Here is a 22327-nt window from a genome sequence, read left to right as displayed (position 1 = left end):
TTGTAATAAAAATGCTGCAACAATCAACTGCAAATTCTCTTGAATTGGAAAATCTTAGCAAAGAAATAGAAGCTATGAGAAAGAACCACATGGAAATGATAGAAATGAGAAATTACTATGAAAGTTAAAACTTGGATGAACTTAGTCAGTAGTAGCATGGAAATGACAAAAGATCAGATCAGGGTATTTAAGGATAGATCAATGAAATTTACTGAATCCCAACAGCAAAGAAAAAGGATAAGGGACCCATGGGACAATAACAAAAGAGCTAACATGTGTGTCATCAGAATCCTAGGAGAGGAGAAATGTGGGGCTGAAAGGTATTCAAAGAAATGGCTGAAAATGCCCCAAAGTTGGTGAAAGTTAGAAACCTGTGGGTTCAAGAAGCTGATATACTCCAAGTAGGTTGAGACCAAAGAAATCCACTAGACAGATCATAATTAATCTTCTGAAAGCTGAACACTTAGCTAAAGTATGGAAAACAGGGGGGAAACAACCAGGAAGGAATACCAATTCAAGTTCTATTTTAGTATTGCCTATAAAGGAAACTATGGAGGCAGAAGTCACACAACATTTATAAAGTGCTGAAAGCAAAGAACTGTCAATCTTGAATTCTATATGTGATGAAATTATCCTTAAGGAATGAAAGGGAAGTGACATTCTCAGATGAAGGGAAACTAACAGCACACCCAGAGACAGAGCGATAGGAGTGCTGGATTTAAAATACCTAGTAAGGGGCGCCTGGTGGCTCAGTCCGTTGAACCTCTGACTTTGGCTCAGGTCACGATCTCACAGTTCGTGGGTTCGAGCCTCGCATCAGGCTCCGTGCTGACGGCTCAGAGCCTGGAGCCTGCTTCGGATTCTGTGTCTCTCTCTCTCTCTGCCCCTCACCCACTCATGCTCACGTTCTCTCTCTGTCTCAAAAATAAACACTAAAAAAATAATAAAATATGTAGTCGGGGGAGGGAGAAAGAGGTACAAAGTAAAGGATGACCCCGGGTTTCTAACCTGGATGTTTAGAAGAATCTAGATTGAGGTAATTCCTCAAACTGAGATAAACTGGACCCAGTTAATTTATATTTGGGTATATGGATTTATTCTTTAAACTTTTTATTTTGAGATAATTGTAGATTTTACGTGGGTGTGAGAAGTAACAGAGAGATGCTGTCTGCCCTTTACCCATTTTCCCCAGGGGTAGCACATTACCATGGCACAATATCACAACCAGGATATTGACATCGATATAGTCAAAACACAGAACACTTGCATCACTGATAAATTGGATGCCATCAACATTAAAATACTTTGCTCTTGGGGCGCCTGGGTGGCTCAGTCAGTTAAGCGTCCGTCTTCAGCTCGGGTCATGATCTCGGGGTTTGTGGGTTCAAGCCCCGCATCGGGCTCTGTGCTGACAGCTCAGAGCCTGGAGCCTGCTTCAGATTCTGTGTCTCCTTGTCTCTCTGCCCCTCCCCTGCTCATTCTCTCTCTCTCTCTCTCTCTCTCTCTCTCTCTCTCTCTCAAAAATAAATAATAAACAATAAAAAAATTAAAATAAAATACTTTGCTCTATGAGAGACCCTGTTAAGAGGACAAAAAGACAAATGACAGACTGGGAGAAAATATTTTGCAGATCACAGATCCAACGAAGGATTTGGTCTAGAATATATAAAGAACTCTCAAAATGCAATATTAAAAAAATGAATGGCCCAGTTAGAAAATGGGCAAAAGATATTCACAGGCATTTTATGCAAGAGGATATACAGATGACAAACATGTGAAAGACGTTCAACGTCACTAATCACTACAGAAATGCAGATGAGAAGACCACATGAGATGTGACTGCACACATATCAGAATGGCTAAAATGAAGAATAATATCCAACGCTGATGAGGACATAGAGAAACTGCAGCACTCATCCACTGCTGGTGGAAAGGTAAATGGTATAGCCACTCTGGAAATGGTTTTGTAGTTTCTTTAAAAAATGTTTTTTGGGAGACAGAGAGAGGGCGAGCAGGGGAGGGGAGAGAGAGGGAGACACAGAATCCGAAGCAGGCTCCAGGCTCCAAGCTGTCAGCACAGAGCCCGACGCGGGGCTCGAACTCACGGACCGCGAGATCATGACCTGAGCCGAAGTCGGACGCTTAACCAACTGAGCCACCCAGGCACCCCGAGTTCCTTTTAAAATAGACTTACCATACAACCCAGCAATTGTATTCTTGGGTGCTTATCCCAAGGAAGTTGAACTGATTTTCATGCAGACCCTTGGAACAAATATTCATAGCTGCTTTATTCGTAATAGTCCAAAAAGCTAGAAACTACATCTTGTCAGTTATGCAAGATGCTAAAAAAAAAAAAAAAAGGATGCTAACTTGCGGAGAAGGCTGGGTGAAGGGTGCGGGAGTGCCCCACTCCCACCCCATGCTTTATTTGCAACTTCCTGTGAATCTATTTTAAAACAAACAGTTTATTTATTTGTGATGACAACACTTAAGATCTACTCTCTTTCAAAATAAAAAGTTTAAATAAAGTCGGGCTCAACCCCAGCATGACCAGTCACAGCAGTCAGGGAATGTTGTCTTGCCATATGTTTTGAGATACGTGTGGCATTTTCACTGTGGCCGCCCCCTTATAAATGAACAGAGTACACGGAAACTTCAATGAAGCATTCTTTTCCAATTCTGTGTATTCACAGAGAAATGGCATTTGTTCTCTGTGTTGTCAGGACCTTAATCTTATCACGTGCTTCTGTTTTCCATTTTGACAGAGCTGTGTTTGTGGCTGGGTCATCTTACCCCGCCTTCCTCCCCTCTACGATGGTGGTGATGGTGTATGCTTCTCTTGCCTTCTCTCTCATAGACACTTCTTTTCATAGCCCCAAATAAAAATGGTTGTATCCTTCCTTCTGCCTGCCCCACTCTGTCTCCATTTTGGGATGGGACTGAAAGCCTTCAGGTACCTTAAATGTAACTTACTCATTTTATGTTCCAAGCTTTATTGTAGCATCCTAGGATTGAGCATTCAGCCACTTAGGAGTGTTTTGAGAGTCTAAGCAGCTAAGAAATCCTAGGGCTTTCTCTTGTATCTTTTCCACTGTGAGTAACCTTGTATTCAGGGGAAAAGAGAGGGAGAGAAATAGAGACACATTAATTACACAGACCTATTCTTTGGAAAGCCTGCGTGTCCATTTATCCTTCTCCCCAGGGATAAAAAAAAAAAAAAAAAATCCCAAACTTGGCCATTACTAATAAAGTTAAATAATACAAAATGCCAACACAACGGTACTTTTGAACAGTGACAGAGACATATAATTCAACTTTTGGCACAACAGTAAAGCCACGAGACCTCCTGTTTATGTTTTATTGGAACAAATCACTTCCCCTTAAGACTCACATGAAGACTCAAAAGCTGATGACAAAAGCCAGTCATTTCCTACTCATAGGGAGAGAAGACACAGCCCTAAGTTCCCTTATACTAACAGAAGAGCAAAATCCATCCCTTTAACTGGGCCCCTTGTTCTTCATCTACACAGTTCTTAGGGCTTTGATATCAACTGTGATCACTGTTATTTCACAGTAAGAAGCGGCCACGGGAAGACATACCTATTCATCTCGGGAGAGAAGATATTTTGTTGTATTTCTGATATAGCGCCTTGAATTCTTGAAAGAAAAAAATCAGAGAGAATTATGTCAGTGCCAGGGGGCTGGTGCTAAAGTAGAAGGTCTAGGGGCGCCTGGGTGGCTCAGTGGGTTAAGCGTCCGACTTCGGCTCAGGTCATGATCTCAGGATTTGTCATTTCGAGCCCCGCGTCGGGCTCTGTGCTGACAGCTTGGAGTCTGGGGCCTGCTTCCCATTCTGTGTCTCCTCCTCTCTCTGCCCCTCCCATGCTCCTGCTCTCTCTCTGTCTGTCTCTCAATAATATATAAACGTTAAAAAAATTTTTTTTTAAGTTGAACGTCTAACTCCTAAGGCTAGCTTAGAAAAGGCTTACAGACCAAAGCCAGGGAGTGGGGGGGTTTTAAAAACACCGCAGATGCCTTTTTTCTTTTTTTCCTTCTTGAAGGGTCATTCCTAAATGAAGGAAATCACCCGCACACTGAATGGTATACCCTTCCTCCTCTCTGCTTGTACATTTGGCTTTCCTCAATGAATTAAAGCCTGAAGGAAGACGCTAGGAGGTATTATTTTCTGAAACTGACGCATAGCAGCTTTGCTACCAAGGAGGGTGGCTTGCTCCTGTCGTTAGCTTTGTTTGCTCTGGGCAGCTTCCCTTTTACCGATTGTTCCATTTCTCATGATCGCTCCCTCAGCCACTCAGGGGTCTCTTCTGAGACCGACTCTACTCTGAACACAGGCGAACTCTGTGTGTGCGAGGGAATAGGGCGGAGTATCCACGTGCCTGCCAATCTATCTCGGATGATCTGCGGTCATAGTGCGGTTTTCGATCGCCAAGCCTCTTCAGAATGCCCTGGTTTTCCACGGTGATTCTCACTAGCTCCCGGTTTCTTGTTTCTCTGTTCAAGCTGAAAAACACAAAATCCTGAGATGGTTGAAGAATAAAATACCCCTCTCGGATGAAGTCGTGATGTCATAAACCCAGGCTGCCTAAGCTCAGGGAACACACTGTCCTGCTGATCCCTGAGGCCCCATATACCTGTTGAAATCGACTACACTCTGGCGAACGTGCACAGCATTGGTAGGTTTGTATCAGTGGTTTTTCAACCCTGATGTCCGCTAGAAGATTCTATTTTATTGGTCTAGGGTGCAGGTTGGACATTGGCATTTGGTAGCAGCACCCCAGGAATGGTTATGTGAAACCAGGACTGAGAATGTCTGGTTTATGTCATGGGGGAAGGGGCTTGCCTATGGATACATCACAAAGGGCCAGGGACAAGTTCTGCTTCGCTTCTTTTCAGCTTTCAACTATTTCAGATATACAAGGAAATATATATATATTTCATCTATATATATTTCATCATTTATATATATATATATATATTTCATCTCTATTCATAGCACTTAGCACATAGTAATTGCTCAGGAAATATTTGAGGAACCGATCCTTAAGAACACTGTGTCAGAGTCCCACCTCTGGTCACCATTTGACAAAACTATGTGGTATTTTCCTGTGACAAACTCTGAATAGGACTCCAAAAAGTCTCTTAGATGCAATAAAAGTTAGGAGTCTTTAACGCTAGAGGAAGGTCCCCCTTTTGAGTAGTTTTTATTCTCCTTAATCTGGTCTCTTCAGCTTACCCGTCAAGATACCTTCCTTTGAGTCCTCCTGCTCAAGGGAAGCTTGCACTAAAATTCAATAAGGGGCAAGTCAATTCTGACTTTCCAAAAATGAAAAGGGGAGAAAGGACACTACCTCTTGGAAAAATATTCGTTCCAGCAATCCACCCTGGCAGGGCCGCGATGGGCGTTTGCGATTTTCTGACACAGTTGTTTGTTTTCATATTCGATTTTGTCGATTCGCTTTTGTTCACCCTGGTAAGAAACCACACCCCAGCATGGTGACATCATCCAACACCCAACGGCTCAGGATCACCGTCCTCTGGGATGGCGGGGGAGGGGCAAATTGGGGGCCACCATGGAGACAGGGAGCAGAGCACAGGAAATGGCTGGTGTGCAAGGGGAGGGGAGGAGTAACAAATCTCTGGGTTAGGTGGGTATTTATGAGGCTCTGGGAAGCTGGACCCCTTCAGGATATAGATAAAGATCAGTCAAGTACATCTGCAAATGGCAAGAACAAATACCTGTAGTTTGCTCAGTTTTAAAATGTGATGCGTGTGTGCCACCGGAGGTTTGGTATCGACAGTAGGCTTCACTAGAGAAGGATAAAAGAGAGCCACGTTACGACACAGGAGTCCCCTCAGCCACCTCGGAAAACCCACTCATTCTAAATGACCGTCCGACTAATAAACATTACGATTTTAAATTCCGACGTTACTCTAGTTCAGGAAGTTTAACTGTCCCAAGCTGACATCTTTGATGAGTTTTTTAGCAGACGTGAAAGAACGTGAGGGTGGGAACAAGTAAAACGTAGAGATCAATGTTCTTTGCACCCAGTGAAAGAGCCTCTCCCGGGGTGCCTGGGTGGCTCAATTGGTTAAGTGTCTGACTTCAGCTCAGGTCCTGATCTCACGGTTCGGGAGTTCAAGCCCCACATCAGGCTCTGTGCTGACAGCTCAGAGTCTGGAGCCCGCTTTGGATTCTGTGTCTCCCTTTCTCTCTGCTCCTCCCCCTGCCCATGCTCTCTCTCTCTCTCTCTCAAAAATAAATAAACATTAAAAAAATAAAAAAGAGCCTCTCTCATCCTCATCCTCCACAATAGGACTAGCCTGTTGGGAGCCTCTCTAGTTTTCTTTGGCTTTAACGAGTTTAAATGAGCATTTCCGTCCACTGGACTCCGGGTGGACGATAAATTTTGTCACTGACGCTGTTCTCTTGACCCAACCCAGCAGATAAGGCCACATCACTGCAAAGCCCTGTCCTGGTCTGGTTTACCGTCAATCTCTCTAAGGTGGACCCTTCCAGAACCCCTAATCACAGTGTCCTGCCCCAATGACCCACATACCTATTTGTATCCTATTCTTGTGAAATATGTAGTGGCCAAAGTCCAGTTTCTTCCTGAAGGTCGTGCTCTGCCTGTGATTAGAGACGATTACAGGGTAGGCGAGATAATCCAGGCAATTGTTCATCTTCTCTTCCTAGTCTCACTTCAGAAATGAGGCACCCAGGCTCCTCTGTGAGGTCCTCAGCGGTCCCCGTGACATGTTGTCATAGTTACCCAGTTATGACATCAGGGACGGGTCTTGGGGAAGGAAGAGGAGTGGCGGAGCATACCTGGCCACCCCTGGGCTTCTGCTTGAAAGCTAATCTAGGTCCAAGTCAAGATGAGGGGTGAGACTCAGAAGCTCGCTCTCCCACCTGCCTCGCAGGCAGCTGCCGCCAGCACTACGGGGAAAGGCGTGGTGCGCTGGGAGGGGTGGGAAGGCTCCGGGTGGGGGCTGGGGTGGAGGAGTCCAGCCTTGGTTATACACCTTGGACTCTAAGCTAACTAGTCTCCACCGTGATGGATCCCCTGGAGCCGTGAGACCACCAGCTTTGGGGGGAAGGTGAAAGATGGCCTGAAGGATAATCTCATCCAATTTCTTCCTTTTGCAGATGAGGAAACTGAAGTCCAGAGTCACAGCCTGCTTTGCTGCTCAAGAACCGAGTTAGTGGCAGGGCTGGACTCAGGATGAGGTTTCCTGAACTCCCAGGACATCTGGTTTTGGGAGGGGTAAGAGTGGGTGTGGGTAATCTGCCGTCGGCAGTGGGGGAGAACAGAGACCGTCATCCGCTCTTAGTGGGATCTCAGCAAATGAGGAGAGGCCAACCCTGGGCTGGCAGCTGCTCTTGGACCGGCTGCAAAGGAGCCTGATTCACCTCCACGGTAGCACAGGTGTAGTAGCACCTAGTGGGTGCTCATTACATTGGCTAAAGTAGAAGGAGAACACCTACTGAGTGCTCATTGCACAGTGTTGGGCGCTTTCCTTGAGCGTCACGTTTAATCTTTCAAACAACCCTAGGAACGAGGCACAAATGATGTGGAAATGTTGGGGCAAATGATCAAGAAAGAATTCTTGAGACATCTTTGGGGCAAAACAGTGGTTTTCTTTTTTTACATTGATTTATTTTTGAGAGACAGAGACAGAGCACACATGAGGGAGGGGCAGAGAGAGGAGGAGACACAGAATCCAAAACAGGATCCAGGCTCTGAGCTGTCAGCACAGAGCCCGACACGAGGCTTGAACCCACAAACCTCGAGATCATGACCTGAGCCAAAGTTGGATGCTCAACCTGAGCCACCCAGGCGCCCCATCGGTGGTTTTCTTAAAGCATGAGGGCAGGACCAGTGGGGAGAAAGAGCACTGGGGTTGTGGAAAGTTGAATATGTACTTTCAAGTCGGGAGGGGTCAGGGACAGAGAAAGTCTGTAAGGAATTTTGGAAACAAGATTTCCAGGACCCTGAGGAGGCTAGCTATTGTTACGAAAAAGTCATTTATTACTGTTGGAAAAAAGTCAGGAGCCCTTTCAGATGTATATCCTGGGGCCATATGCTTGGAGGATGATTGCTAACATACATCTTGGGGGGTAGAGGTAAAGGAAGTTTCCAAAGGAATTTCTATATGTTTAAAGTAGACTCACAAGATCCTGGCAGGAGGGGGGGGGGGGGTGGATAACGTTAAGCTAAGATTCTCTTTTGCCCTTAGCAAAGTATCAACGTGGAGACAGCTGAGCTCTCAGAGGAAGGTCACTCTGCCTGTTTCAAGGACTGATCAATGGGCTGTGAGTAGCAAGGAAATTTAACTTTTTCTTTTGTCTTTGTTTCCCACATCAATAGTATCCTTTTTTTTTTTTTTTTAAATAGCAAACAGGTTCGGAGAGACCAGCGTCAGAATGCCAAGTGTGGCTGCGCAGAACCCAAGCTTTTGGGCACGATGCTGGGTCTCCATAACTGTTGGAAGAAACGTGCCTCAGAGTTGTGCTTCTCAAACTCTAACCTTTGTAGGAATCGCGGTGGGGGAAGGGAGTGTGTGCTGTAAAAGGCACATTCTTATTCCGCAAGTCTGGGCTGGGGCGCAGATTCTGCCTTTTGGACCAGCTCCCCGGGCGAGGTCTGGGCTGCGGGTCCCGCAGCAGGCAGTCAGAGGTCACAAGCCCAACCCTGGTGTCCCGGTAATCCTGCAAAAACTGAGCGACACCTGTGGTGTCAACAGGAGCCTGGTCAATAGAAACATTTATTGCGTCCCGAGTTTAGTCCAATGAAGCCACTGCACTTCCCAGGGGATAATGGTACAGAAAACGCCGCGGGTGGGCCGAAGACCCCGCCCCCCCCCCAACACGGGCGGCGCCATTTCCGCCGGGGCACGTGCCTAGGGGCCTCCGAGCGTCCGCGCGACCCCAGCGGCGCGCCTTCTCGCGGGGCGCGTCGGCCGCCCGCGCTCCGCCTTTTCCCGCGTCCGGCGGGCCCGCCTCTGGGGCGGGACGGGGCGGGTCCCGGCAAGCGAGCCCCCGCCCAGCTGACCCGGCGGCTCTCCCCTCGCAGGCTGCTGCCCCGGCGTGCTGGGCCCGGCCGCCGCCATGTCGGGCCCGTTCGAGCTCTCGGTGCAGGATCTCAACGACCTGCTCTCGGACGGCAGCGGCTGCTACAGCCTGCCGAGCCAGCCCTGCAACGAGGTCACCCCCAGGATCTACGTGGGCAACGCGTGAGTCGCCGCTGGGGCGCCCCGCCCACCCGAAAGCCGGGGTGGGGGCGTCGCGGGCGTGGGGAGGGGGGGTGCGGGGCGTGGTCGCCGTCCGGGAACACAGAGGGGGCTGGAGTCGCCGCCCGCCCCCGTGCGTGGGGGCGGAGGGGCTAGACCCCGCCCCGGCCCCACGAGGTCCTCCCTCTCGCGGGGGGCACGGAGCCCGGGGCGCTCGGCCAGCCCGGCGTGCGGCCCGCAGCCGTTACCCGCTAGGGGCTCGGCTTTGGGCGGGGTCGGGCTACCGTGATCGCTTAACAGGTGGCCCTCAGTCACCCGGCCGGTCTCCAGCCCGCGCGTCATGTGACAGCTGCCTGGCTCTGCAGTGAGGTCACCGCGGAATGTCTGCCTTCGCTGCCATGGCAACGGGCTGACGTCACAAATCGGGCGTGGAAGTTTCCCGGCTGGGCAGGCCTGATCAAGGGGGAATACTCCAAATGTGGGATCCGGAGAGCGGGGCCGGGGTTTCCTCGCTCCTTTTCCTAACTTGCACATAGGGTTTGATTAACCAACGCCCTGAGCTCTGTGGGCCAGGGTCTGCGTGTTGGAAACCCAGAACTAACTCTCTTCTCTCCTTTTACCCAGGGGGAAATGGTGGCCCAGAGTGGTTGAGGGATTGTGAGGACAGGGTCAAAGTCTTGTTCATGTCTGTACCCCCTGTCCTGTACTACAGGACTGCTGCTTACCCTAAGGAGTGCCACAAAAACGGGGATCATCGCGGGGCTAAAAGGGGTCCATAAGGCAGGTCCCACCTTCATGGGGGACCGTCTCCTCCATTGCATCTATTCATTCACCATATTGAGCACTTACTGTGTGTCAGGCACTGTATAATGCACATTCATAGGGATATTAATGATAATGGTAAATTTGTTGAATGTCAAGTAACAGAGAAGGGAGGTGAATGGGAGTTCACCTTCAGAGTTGTTTGTTTTCATCAACCACTGCCTTACAATACAACCGTGTGCAGTATGGTGAGCAGGGACAAGCTAAAACAGTCCCAGAGCCTCAGCCAGAGGGCTCAGTAATTGCAGAGTTCTGAGGAAAGCCAGCCCCCTGTCCAGTCAACGCAGGCAGCAAGTGGCCTTGGCACCCTTGGGACCCACTGTCTTGAGCAGTTTGCCACATTCGGCTGCCACCACTTACCAAGTGAAAAGCTAGGTTGTGGATGTCTGGTGGTAGCCAGACCGGCAAGTGCGGACGGCCACTGTAGAAAACACATCCCCTGCCCAGTTAGTGAATCTGGCTTCGACTTGGCCACGGGTGTGTGTGTGTGTGTGTGTGTGTGTGTGTGTGTGAGAGGCGGGGGGGTGCTCCCGCATGTTGGGAGCCCCTTAACCAAATCAGGGTTCACAGGGCAGAGAGGATCCTGTATGAGCCTTGTTTTTTAGAACTCAGGATTTGCAGTTGATGTGGACATGACAGGCAGAGTGAGGGGAAGACAGAACAGAGCTGGCGTCAGGTCTCCTCCCGGCTCTGCCTCCAAGCAGCCCATGTGAGCACAAGCACATCCTTCCGCTGTCCTGTTGGGCCCGAGTCTAAGCCGAGTCCTTGCTTCCTTACAGGCTGCTGTGATAGGCAAACAGGATCCTGTAGGAGAAGGCATTTCTGTGAAGTATACACTGCTGTCTGAATTGGGATGTTGTTGTGAGATGAAATAAAGGAGCCCTTTGACTATTCAGATCAAATGTTTTGTAACCCCCAGAGTTCTGTTGGCGCCACTTGGTCCCCAAGTGCTTCCTCACCCGAGAGAGCTTCAGAACCGTGGTCGGTGGTCTGTGGCCGAAAGGGTCCCTCTGGGGGACTGGCGGGGCTGCCGTGCTTTATAATCCAAGGAGGGGGGCTGCCTAGGTGGCGCCGATTTCCTTCTTTTTCTCTGATTCACTGCATAGTTATTCGGCACCTACTATGTGCCAGGTGCTGTAGCAGGTGCTATGCATGCAGACCTGAAGCAGACGTGGTCATACCCTCCAGGAGCTCACAGCCTGCCCATGAAAACAAATAAGCACCATGAGGCTTTAGAAAAGCACTGTCCTCAGTGTCAGGCTCTGTCTACACAATAGCACATTTAACACTCAATGACAACCCCCGGGGGTAGCTGCCGTTACCATCCCCATTTTACAGACGGGGAAGCTGGAGTCACAAAAAGGTCAAGGGACTTGCTCAAGGTTAACCTGGCTGGCGAGTCTCAGAGTTGGACTCAGCCCAGGCAGTCCGGCTCTGGAGCCCATTTTTAGCCACTGGGCTCTACCACCGCCTCAGCATAGGGAACACGATGCCAGATGGAATGGAGGGGTGACCGGGACATACTGCAGAGGGTGGTGAAAAATGAGAGGGTGTGTGTCCATGGAGAAGCTAGAGGACGGCATTCCAGAGCGGGAACAACACGGGTATGAAACCACCCAGTCTATTTGGGGAAGCTGCCGGTAATTAGATATGGCTGGCGTGAGGGAGGTGGGTCATAAGATGGGGAGAAGCTGGCAGGGGCCGAGCGTGGAGGGTTCCTTGCTTTGCCAAGAGACTTAGAATCTTCTCTGTCTTCCTCCCCCTGGGGCTGCCACTGGGTCAGTTAATCATTCTCTGCTGCTCTCTTCTGTCCAGGTCTGTGGCTCAAGACATCCCCAAGCTGCAGAAACTAGGCATCACCCATGTTCTGAATGCTGCTGAGGGCAGGTCCTTCATGCACGTCAACACCAACGCCAACTTCTACAAGGACTCCGGCATCACCTACCTGGGCATCAAAGCCAATGACACGCAGGAGTTCAACCTCAGCGCCTACTTTGAAAGGGCTGCAGACTTCATTGACCAGGCCTTGGCTCAAAAGAACGGTAAGGCACCTGCCTCCTAGGAAACAGTGCAAGGCAACTTTGGATTTTTTTCTGGAAAAGAGGCCCGCAGTGGGCTTCCTCTTGGAACCTATCAAGTGGCGCTACATTACACAAGACGTACAAACCTTTCACCGGGTGGCAGCCCTGGGGTCCTTGTGTTTGAGTTGACTTTGGCTGAGAGTTCATTTCCAGCCACTCCCCACATGCCCCCAATTCAAATAGCTTCAGTAATAACAGTTTATCTTCCGTGGTAAGAAGTCCTGAGGTGAAGGAGCTCTGGGGCCGGTTGATTCAGCAGCTCAGTGATGGCATCAGGATAAGGTGTTTCTCCTCTCTCTTTCTTGCCGCCCTCCGTGCTGGACAGTCCCCTAGTGGTCCCACCACGGCAGTGGCAGACCTAGTCACCACATCCCAGCAGGACAAAGTGCAGCGAAAGACGAGGCCGCCGTCTGTTTCTCATGTGTTTCCTTCCTTCCTTCCTTCCTTCCTTCCTTCCTTCCTTCCTTCCTTCCTTCCTTTTAAGAGTAGAATGGTCCTCAGAAACTCCTCAGTAGGGTTCCCCTCACATCTCGCTGGCTGGACCTGGCTTACATGAATGCCTGGCCAGAGGAATGGGGGCAGCCGTGACTGGCTTAGGCTGGTGCTCAGCAAGCTGTGGCCCATGGGCCACGTCTTCCAGCTACTTTCTAAATGCTCCCAAACCTTAGACTGAAACAGAACTGGTGAGGAACTGGCAGTCAGGGAAGGTGTCCCTGGGGGAAATCCTAGAAGGCAGAAGGCAGACGTCAGCTGAGCAGGCTGGGCCTCTTGCCCTTTCTGCTTTTAGCTTACTTCTCTCAGCAGCTGCCTTTACCTTCAAGCTGCTTCCCCCAGCCTCTTCCTCCCCTCCCCACAACCTTCTCAGGGGAAGTGCCCCCCCCCCCCCCCGCCCCATTAAGGCACGGTCAGCCTCGTCCCCCTGATTCTAGGCTGTCTCTGCTACATAATGCTTCTTGTGCCTGGCCTCCGCCCCGGAATGATTTCCAATGACCAGTTTGTACCAGATGCTGATTATGGCGTATCTGGGGCTCAGGAGGGAAGTGTTATCACGCAGGGAATCTGCAGACTTCACTGTCAGGCCCTTCGTGGTCTCCTGTGTCCCCCAACCCCGGCTTCGGCTGTACTGAATTCTTGTGTAGATGGCAACAAGGGGCACAGGTAAGGGGGTGCGTTTTGCTCATCTTGTGTATGGATTGGTCATCCGCTCGGGGAGCTTAGAGCTTTCTGACTTTGTTTCCTCTTTCCATACAACTAGGAACATAGCTTGACTTCTTGTGACCTCCTGTCTTAGCAGGAGCCCACGTGGGCTGAGTCTGGAAATTTCTCTCTGCCTCTCCCTACCCTGTCATCTGGCAAACTCCACCTTGCGTTTTATCGCTGGGCACAGTGTTCTCTCTTCCATGAAGCCTGCCCTCAGGCTGGGTCCACTGGGTCCCCCTGTCTGTCTCCCCAGCCCCTGATGTAGTATCGGGCACATAGCAGACAACGCTGCAAATAATTACCGAGTGAGTGACAAAAACGAATTCCAAGGACTCTAATGCCAAGTGTAAATGCTTCTGGGGTTGATTGGCCGAGTGAGTCAACAGAAATGCACTGGCCTCCAACAGTGTGCACGGCTCAGGGGAACCAGGTGTCCATCACTTTGGAGAAGTGGGAACAGCCAGGAGTGCTCAGAGGAGGAAGCCGTCGTTTCCAGCCAGGAAGATCAAAGGAGGCTTTATGGAGGAGGATGGCGTCTGGGTGGGGCCTGGAAGGATGGGAGTCGAGCCCTCCCCTTCCCCATTGGTTCTGTGCGTCTTGGGCTTCTGAGTCTGTTCCAGGTGATGAGGAAGCCTCTGTGCAGATGGTCCCCTTGCCAGGGTCGGGGCATGGATGGGAGTTCCCCCGCTCTGCGGACTTTGGGTACACTGGCCGGAGAGTGAATGGGCAGGAAAGTGGAGGCCTTCCCCTTCCTGCTTGGGAGGCACTGGGGAAATAGAGTCATGTTTTGGGGGTGGGGTGATGGGAACAGAAGAGACTGTGTTTGACCCTGGACCAGCCGCTTTCCTTCAAAGTAATGGCAGTCTACATGTATTGGTGGCTAATCATTTACTTGGCTAGTCAGCAAATACTCATCGAACACCAATGTATACGAGGGATGGTAGGGCATCCAGAAACCAATACCCCACAGGCCTTCCCCTCAAGGAACTCACAGTCTGGCAGAGGAGGGGTAGATCTGTGCAAGGCCAACAGGGACATAGAGCTGGGGTGCCATAGTGGAAGATACTAGGTGCCACTAGAGGACTCCTGATGCCAGATGATAGTTATTTATTGAGTGTTTACATGTGCCAGGCTCTAGCCTAAGGGCTTAAAATAATTTTTTTTTTTAATGTTTATTCATTTTTGAGAAACAGAGACAGAGTGTGAGCGGGAGAGAGGGAGAGCCAGGATCTGAAGCAGGCTCCAGGCTCTGAGCTGTCAGCACAGAACCCGGTGTGGGACTCGAACCCACGAGTCGCGAGATCATGACCTGAGCCAAAGTCGGACACCTAACCGGCCGAGCCACCCGGGCGCCCCTCTAGCCTAAGGGCTTTATATGTCATTTCCTTCAGTCCCCTAACAACATCATGCGATGGGTGCTCTTAACACAGATGAGGAAATTGAGGCATCGTGGGGTTAGATAGGTCATAGCGTTAATAGCGTTAATCACGTTAATAACGGGATAGGGGGAGATGGCGTTGGACGTGGGGGGCCAGCTTTAGTAGGTCCTCGTGGGCCATTTGAAGGGCCATGAGGGTGTTTTTTGTTGGTGTGGTTTATTATTATTATTTTTTTTTAGGTTTATTTATGTTGAGAGAGGGAGAGCGCGTGCACACTAATGCCCGAGCTGGGGAGGGGCAGAGAGAGGGAGGGAGAGAGAGAGAGAATCCCAAGCAGGCTCTGTACTGTCAGTGCAGAGCCGGATGGACGTGGGGCTCGAACTCACAAACCAAACCATGAAATCATGACCAGAGCCAAAAATCAAGAGTTAGATGCTCAACCCCCTGAGCCACCCAAGTGCCCTGGGTGTGTTTTGATATTTTTGTCTTTGTGTTTGTAGTTGACATGCATGTTTCTTTTATCTTTTAAACCATTCTGTTGAGGTATAATTGACATTCGGTAAATCACACCTATTTAAAACCTACAATTTGAAGTTTTGACATACGGATGCACTTGTGAAACCATCACCACAAACAAGATCGTGAGCACATCCATCCCCTCCCCCGCTGCCTGGAGTTTCCTCATATGCCTTCGTGACCTCTCCGCTCTGCCCCTCTCCACCTTCCAACCACTGGTCTGCTTTTCGTCATCAGACTTGAGTATATGTTTCGTAGACTTCTGTATAAATGGAATTATATGTACGCTCTTTTGGCCTGGCCTTTTTCACTCAGCGTAATTGTTGGGTATTCCATCCCTGTTGCTGCAAGTATCAACAATTCGCCCCTTGTTAATGCCGAGTAGTCTTCCAACATGTGGATGTACCGGTTTGTCCGTTCACCTGTTGACGGGCATTTGGGTGGTTTCCATGATCTGCTCTTGATTGAAATAGTTTCATAAGGAGAAGCGCCCATATCACAGGCGTGTGGATCAGTGCGCCGCTCACACCCACGTATCAGCCCCCGGATCCGAAAACAGGACACCACCAGCACCCTAGAAAGCCTGCCACGTGTTCCCTCCCAGTCCCCCCACCACTACCATCCAGACTTCTGATAGCACAGAGCAGTTTGCCCGCTCTCCTGCTCCATGGGGTCCCAGATGCCCTGTGTGTGTTTCATCTGTGTTGTTTCTGGTGTTCGTTCTTGGTACTTATCTCTTCTACCGTTGGTGGGCCTTTGGGAGATGCCTGCGGGGCTTATGGTGACGGGCGCTGCCTTGTGAATATTCTGGTGTCTTTTGGTGGACGTGTGCGCACGTTCCCGCCCGGCCGTAGGGGCCGCGTGTGTCCAGGCTGAGCACATACTGCCCCACAGTTTGCTGGCGTGCTGTGCTAACGCACAGCCCCCTCCGCAGCCACAGATGGAAGTCCTGCTGCTGTACAGCCTGACTGACGCCTTGTGTTTTCCGTCTTTTTCACTGAGTCATTCTGGTGGGGACACAATGGCTTCTTACTCTACTTTTCATTTGCATTTCCCCGGAAGGGTTTTTTTTTTGGTTTTGTTTTTCATTTTTTAAAATGTTTATTTATTTTCAGAGAGAGCACAAGCAGGGGAGGGGGCAGAGAGAGGGGGAGGGCGAGAATCCCAAGCAGGCTCCGTGCTGTCCGCACAGGGCCTGATGCGGGGCTCAATCTCGAGAATCGTGAGATCAGGGGTGCCTGGGTGGCTCAGTCGGTTAAGCGTCTGACTTTGGCTCAGGTCATACTCTCATGCTTCATGAGTTCGGGCCCCACGTCCCGATTCGGATTCTGTCTCCCTCTCTGCCCCTCCTCCACTCACACTCTGTCTCTGTCTCTCTCTCAAAATTAAATAGACATTAAAAAAAAAAGAATCTTGAGACATAACCTGAGCCGAAATCCAGAGTCAGACCCTTTAACCCACTGAGCCACCCAGGTGCCCCCAGGAGAGTTTTGACTAGGGTCTTCTGTGATTGGATGGCCCCAGCTCCAGCTCACGTGTCCCTGTTTCTTACAGGCCGGGTGCTTGTCCACTGCCGGGAAGGTTACAGCCGCTCCCCAACCCTAGTCATCGCGTACCTCATGATGCGCCAGAAGATGGATGTCAAGTCTGCGCTGAGCATCGTGAGGCAGAACCGTGAGATCGGCCCCAACGATGGTTTCCTGGCTCAACTCTGCCAGCTCAATGACAGACTAGTCAAGGAGGGGAAATTGAAACTCTAGGGCACTCCCGCCGCCTCTTCTCTAGAGGCAGACAGGGGAGCCCCCGGTTGAGGTGTCCCAAGCCACCATGTTTAGGAAACACAGTGCACCCTGCTCCTAGCATCACCAGGCACTCGCCCACAAGTCTGTCCCAACACAGCCCTGGGCCACTTTCCCCCTGGGGGGCATATAAAGAAGCTTGCTAAGGAGGGCGTTCTTGCTCCCTGGTGTGTGTCCTGTGCCTGCAGTTTATGATGTCCCCTCCCTGAGGTGGGGGCGCAGAGGGGGAAGGCGTGTGGCATGTGTCCTTCTCCTGGATGACCGAAGGCAGGAGGTCCGTGCAAGTGTAAGGCTCGAGATGCCCACAGGGGTCCCTCCTGACCTCCGTTGCCCCCTGCCTCCCTCCCCGCTGCTCCCTACCATCCACCCCTGGGGCCTCTCCTGAGCGGGGACCCCCGCACCTCGAGCCCTGTAAGGGAACTATGCAAACGCAGGCTCCTCTCCCTCCACCATGCCTGTCTCCCCCTGCTCCTCCCAGCTGTCCGCACCTTGCTCAGAGGCAGAGGCCCATCGTGAGGTCTGAACTGGCCTGGAGAAGCCATCGGTTGTTAGCGGGTGGAAATTCCCATGAAGAGACCGCATTGTAATTATTTCCTTAGGATTAAAGATACCTAAACGAAGAGGCCCTCGGAGGGGCAAACAGATTCCCCCTGGAGGACTCCCCTAAGTCAATAGTTTTTAAGATGCGAATCGTTGGAGGACTTGCGTTCAGAATCCCCTGCTTTGGAATGTTCCCCTTGGACTGCTCTCAGATCGCTTGGTCTGTTAGAAGCGCGATGCCTTGGGCATGGTTTTATTTTATTTTATTTTATTTTATTTTATTTTATTTTATTTTATTTTTATTTTTATTTTTTTTATTTTTATTTTTATTTTTATTTTTATTTTTATTTTTATTTTTTTAGAAAACAGAGTGTTGAAGTTCCAGCCTATTTAAAAACCCCACCATTTGAAGAATTACAAAGGGTTTGCCCTGAATGACCGTGTTGGCCAGCGCCAGCCTCTCGTGCTAACTGCTTTCTTGTCTCGGTTGCTATTCCAAGGACGGGAGGAAGTTGGCCGATTACATTGTGGGTGTGTGGGTGTGTCGGGGGGTGTGTGTCTCAGAAACACAGGCAGAGGATGGACCAGTGGCTCCTCACCGTGCCCGCTTGTAGGTAGTTCTTAACGGCTCTGTGATGCCAGGAGCGAGCCTGGGGCCCCGGGAGCAAAAATGACTCAGCCAGGCAGAAATGAAACACGGCGGCGCGTCCAAATGGAGCCTTCACTGCTGGTAGAGCAAACCACAAACAGGAACAGCCTTTTTTAGGACTTTGTAAGGATGATGTCGGAACGCACTAGCACACGCGTGCACACGCTTGTCAGAATATAGGAGTTTTGTTTCGAACACGGTCCTGTTAGGACTTTCCATGACCGTCACCGTGGAAAGTGAGGCGTTCCTGTCTCTCCAGGTTCCCTGCCAGCAGAGAGGTGGCCCTCAGCCACACCCCCAGGTCCTAGCACGTAGAGGTCTATAAAAGTTGGTGGAATTAAACTTTTTTTTTTTTTTTTTGAGCACCAGACGTGTGCGGGGTGTTGTTCTGGTGGGCGTATCAAGCTCCCAGAAGGCCTGAAGGGAAAAATCCAGGACTTTTGTTGAGTAGTTAAAAATTCCGTTTTAAATTTGAATTCCGGCAGCATTGACCTGTCGAGGCGAGGAATGTGCCTTTTTCAAGAGTTGACCGGGAACGTCCGGAACGTCCGGCCAGACAAGGAGAAGCAGGGTGCCGCAGGGCCTCATGGGTGTCGTGACCTCTGTTGCTGCATGGTCCCTTTTCTCAGTGACCACAGTCACCCTGGACAAACTAGGGTCTGTCGTCTTTTCCAGATACCGGACTGCCCACGTAGACCCACCTAAGTGAAACGGCCATCCTCTCTAACCTGTGTACCTCACCTCACGGTTTCCAGAGCACTGTCCCACGTAATCTAACTTGATCCTTTCAGTAACCCGATCTAGTTGGTAGAGCTTCTTCATGTATGGTTACCTTTTTTAAGAAAAAGGAGCTGGACTTCAGACTGAGGGAGGGCATGGCCCCCAGGCTGTCCCGGCCTCTTAAGGCAGAGCCAAGGCAAGACTTTGAAGTTTGCTGCTCCCTGAAGCTGAATTCTTTGTCTCATGCTACCCTCCTCCCCCAAGACAGGAGCTCCCTGGGAGTGCCCAGGTGCCCTGAACATGCCCTTGACCCAGCCTGTGTGCACAAGAGCCGGTCGGTGCTCTGGATGGAGTACGGTGGTTCAAGCTGTACTGCCCAGGGGGTCTGCACGCGGGTGGGAGGGAGTTGGTACAAACCCATCCCTGCTCCAGGAAACAGAAGTAAAACGTGGGTCCCCGATTCGGTTAGAATGTGTGGCTCTTCCTCCAGGAAACATGTAGCATCCCTAAGTTGGAGCTTTCTGCTCTGCTTCCAGAAGAGGCTCTGGGGCTGGGGGGCCAGGGTTCCCCCTCCCACACTTAGGCAGTGGTCATCCCACAGGACGGCCACAGCTACTTAGGCTAGTTAACCAGACCTCTCGAAGGCCTTTTTGTGGGGGCATGAGGGAGAAAAGGCCATTGAGAAAATTACTGCCTTTACTCTGGGGCTACTTTTATGCTGATAATTTGGGATTTCTTGGTAGTCTTTAGTCCCAGAAACCCCGTATTTACTTCATGAGATTTAGCTCCTAATTTTTGAGTAAAATAAAACTCTTATTTGTGTAAGAGCCAGCATATGCCCAGCTGTGAGTGGAAGCTGTTTCTGGACAGCTCTCTACCCCTGGGAAATGGTGGAATAGGAACTCAGGGTGCCCTTACCCCCTCCCCTGACCTGATCCCTTCTTTGACTAGCAGACCCTCACATAGGTCGAATTAGAGCACCAAATGGCTTTCTTCTCAAATCTAAAGCAGTACACTTTCCACAGGCTGGTCTGTTTCCCTGCCACTCTGAGTTATCTGGAGAGCAGAAACCACCCATCTGTCAAACAAGGGGGCCCATCTAGAAGACCTCTCAGGTCCCTTTGGCTCTGACACTGTAGGGTTCTCTGAGAACCCCCACCTGGAATTTACCACCACCTGGAAATTATAGGGTCTGTAATAACATGATGACCAGCAGGTGGCACTGTGTTCCACCCATGGTGATGGATGGTTTGAAAAGGAAAGTTGGTGCCTTTTGTGTCACAAGTTAATGTTAAGATGCTAATGTTTTAATTAAAATAAGCACTGATCTTATAATATGAAGATACGACCTTTCCTCGCAGGAAATTTTCTGTCGTAAAACCGGTGTCAGGAATCACCGAAGAGCCAACAAACAGTGTTGGTCTTTCCAAGTCAAGGTTTTATCCTGATTGGAAATAGGAACCCTCTCCGGTTGAGAGAGCAGATCCGTCGGAAGCTTAACTTACCTCCTGCCAGCTGTTAGGGTGATTTGATTGTGAAAGCGTGAATTTTCTGGGCAGAAAAGGGGAAGGTATTAAATTGGTTTTAAAGGAAAGTAAGCTTAACGTCTGTTGTATCACAAATCAGTGTTAAAACACTAACTGTAACCAAAATAAATGTCTTACATTACATAGAAATGGTCTTTTTGTCCTTCTTACCACAGCTGATTTTCTTCCCTGCTCTTCTGTTTGCTTTTTCTAACTTTTCAAAATAAGCATCATCTAAAAATTAGCCCTCCTGAACTAGTTCTCATTTCCATGATGATTGTATTTATGCAGTAGGTATTTATTTCGTTATTTTTAAATGTTTATTTATTTAGAGAGAGAGAGAGAGAACGAGCAGGGTGGAGGGGCAGAGAGAGAGAGGGAGAGAAAGAATCCCAAGCAGGTTCCGCACTGTCAGCAAAGAGCCCAAATCGCCTCGAGATCATGACCTGAGCTGAAATCAAGAGTTGGACACTCCAGGGCACCTGGTGGCTCAGTCAGTTAAGCGTCTGACTTCGGCTCAGGTCACGATCTCACGGTTCGTGGGTTTGAGCCCTGCGTGGGGCTCTGTGCTGACAGCTCAGAGCCTGGAGCCTGCTTCGGATTCTGCGTCTCCCTGTCTCTCTGCCCCCCGCCCTGTTTGTGCTCTTACTGTCTCTCTCAAAAATAAATAAACATAAAAAAAGAGTTGGACACTCAACTGACTGAGCCACCCAGGTGCCCTATGCAGTAGATATTTATTAAACATCTTCCCTATACCAGAAATTTCCTGTGATAGGAATAATCTTTTTATTTATTTAATTTCTAAAAATTGCAGCTGTTGTGAGGGATAATTGACTGGAATATTCTTGACTAGAGTGGCCCATCCCAAATGAGGGAGGTAGATCTATGTTCCCAAGACAGTAGGAGACTGGGGGTGACAGTCTCAAGGTGGCCTCACGTGAAGATGACTGGGTGGCATTTTTAGGGTTTGGGGGGTCCTGCAAATGGGCAGTCCCCAAACCTGGCCCCACCCTCAGACGCCTTGGACTCCACCATTAGCTTTTATCTCCCTTATGGTAAACATTGGCTTTTTTTCTTTTTCTCCGAATAAAAAACTCAAGAGTTGGGTGCCTTTTCTCCATGACAGAAAAAAACCTTTTTCATCTCTCGTTCCCCGTAGCAGAGGCACCTAGACTAACTCGTTATTTGTCCAGTCTCTTTGGACAAATATAATCTTTATATCTTTACATAGGATTTTAGGGCCAAACACGAATCTAGGAGACTGGGAAAAGTGTTTCTTAAAATATAAGTTTAAAAACCTTTTCATTGAAAAGCTAATGCTATATATACATAGTATAAATTCAAGCAATACAAAAGGCTTATCACAAAAAGTAAGTCTCCTACCCCCAAACTTTTAATCCCTCCTCTCCGAGGAAGCCACTCTTAAGAAGTATATCCTGCTAGGAAAATCCCAGGCACATGTGTGTGTACGGAGAGATTCCATAGAAAATGTTCTGCACTTGGCTTTTTTTGCTTAACGGACAATTGTTTCTTACAGTAGCATTCATTTTACTGCTATGTAGTGTTCCACTGTGTATGGTATACGGTCGTTTCTGTACTCTTATTTTATTTTATTTTATTAAAAAATATTTTTTTTAACGTTTATTTATTTTTGAGACAGAGACAGAGCATGAACGGGGGAGGGTCAGAGAGAGAGGGAGACACGGAATCCGAAACAGGCTCCAGGCTCTGAGCTGTCAGCACAGAGCCCGACCCGGGGCTCGAACTCACGGGCCACAAGATCACGACCTGAGCCAAAGTCGGACGCTTAACTGACTGAGCCACCCAGGTGCCCCTGTACTCT

General features: G+C 49.6%; 2 protein-coding genes across 4 annotated transcripts; one reads left to right on the top strand and one right to left on the bottom strand.

The window, feature by feature from the left end:
• Positions 1-2973: 2973 nt before the first annotated feature.
• Positions 2974-6770, bottom strand: CFAP97D1 (CFAP97 domain containing 1). Its single transcript, XM_060645962.3, has 6 exons — positions 6579-6770; positions 5758-5828; positions 5370-5488; positions 4398-4521; positions 3601-3657; positions 2974-3102 (listed from the first exon to the last, which is right to left on the bottom strand). Exons 1-5 carry the CDS (start codon positions 6700-6702, stop codon positions 3601-3603), a joined length of 495 nt encoding a protein of 164 aa, XP_060501945.1. The 5' UTR covers positions 6703-6770; the 3' UTR covers positions 2974-3102.
• Positions 6771-6830: 60 nt separating this feature from the next.
• DUSP3 (dual specificity phosphatase 3) lies at positions 6831-20634 on the top strand. Of its 3 annotated transcripts, none has more exons than XM_078437106.2 (6): positions 6831-6904; positions 7169-7220; positions 8260-8335; positions 9096-9255; positions 11890-12116; positions 16805-20634. In XM_078437106.2, the coding sequence occupies exons 3-6, from the start codon at positions 8329-8331 to the stop codon at positions 17008-17010; spliced, it is 600 nt and encodes a 199-aa protein (XP_078293232.1). In that variant the 5' UTR covers positions 6831-6904; positions 7169-7220; positions 8260-8328; the 3' UTR covers positions 17011-20634. The 3 variants fall into 3 exon arrangements, with proteins under 3 accessions (XP_078293232.1, XP_060501944.1, XP_078293231.1); XM_060645961.3 differs by having other exon boundaries at positions 7169-7286; XM_078437105.2 differs by having other exon boundaries at positions 7169-7448.
• The last annotated feature ends 1693 nt before the right edge of the window (positions 20635-22327 follow it).

The sequence above is a fragment of the Panthera onca genome, chromosome E1 (assembly GCF_046562875.1).
Source record: "Panthera onca isolate mPanOnc1 chromosome E1, mPanOnc1 haplotype 2, whole genome shotgun sequence".
NCBI lineage: Eukaryota > Metazoa > Chordata > Mammalia > Carnivora > Felidae > Panthera > Panthera onca.
This window is presented reverse-complemented; position numbering and strand designations above follow the sequence as displayed.

Bases quoted from the DNA above. Each gene is read 5' to 3' on its own strand.
- CFAP97D1 (XM_060645962.3), bottom strand. From the start codon at position 6,702: ATGAACAATTGCCTGGATTATCTCGCCTACCCTGTAATCGTCTCTAAT. The intron at 4,522-5,369 runs GTAGTGTCCTTT...TGTGTTTTTCAG, and splicing joins AACGAATATTTTTCCAAGAG to CTTGAACAGAGAAACAAGAA. The intron at 3,658-4,397 runs GCACGTGGATAC...TTTTCTTTCAAG, and splicing joins CATCCGAGATAGATTGGCAG to AATTCAAGGCGCTATATCAG.
- DUSP3 (XM_078437106.2), top strand. The intron at 9,256-11,889 runs GTGAGTCGCCGC...TCTTCTGTCCAG, and splicing joins AGGATCTACGTGGGCAACGC to GTCTGTGGCTCAAGACATCC. The intron at 12,117-16,804 runs GTAAGGCACCTG...TGTTTCTTACAG, and splicing joins GGCCTTGGCTCAAAAGAACG to GCCGGGTGCTTGTCCACTGC.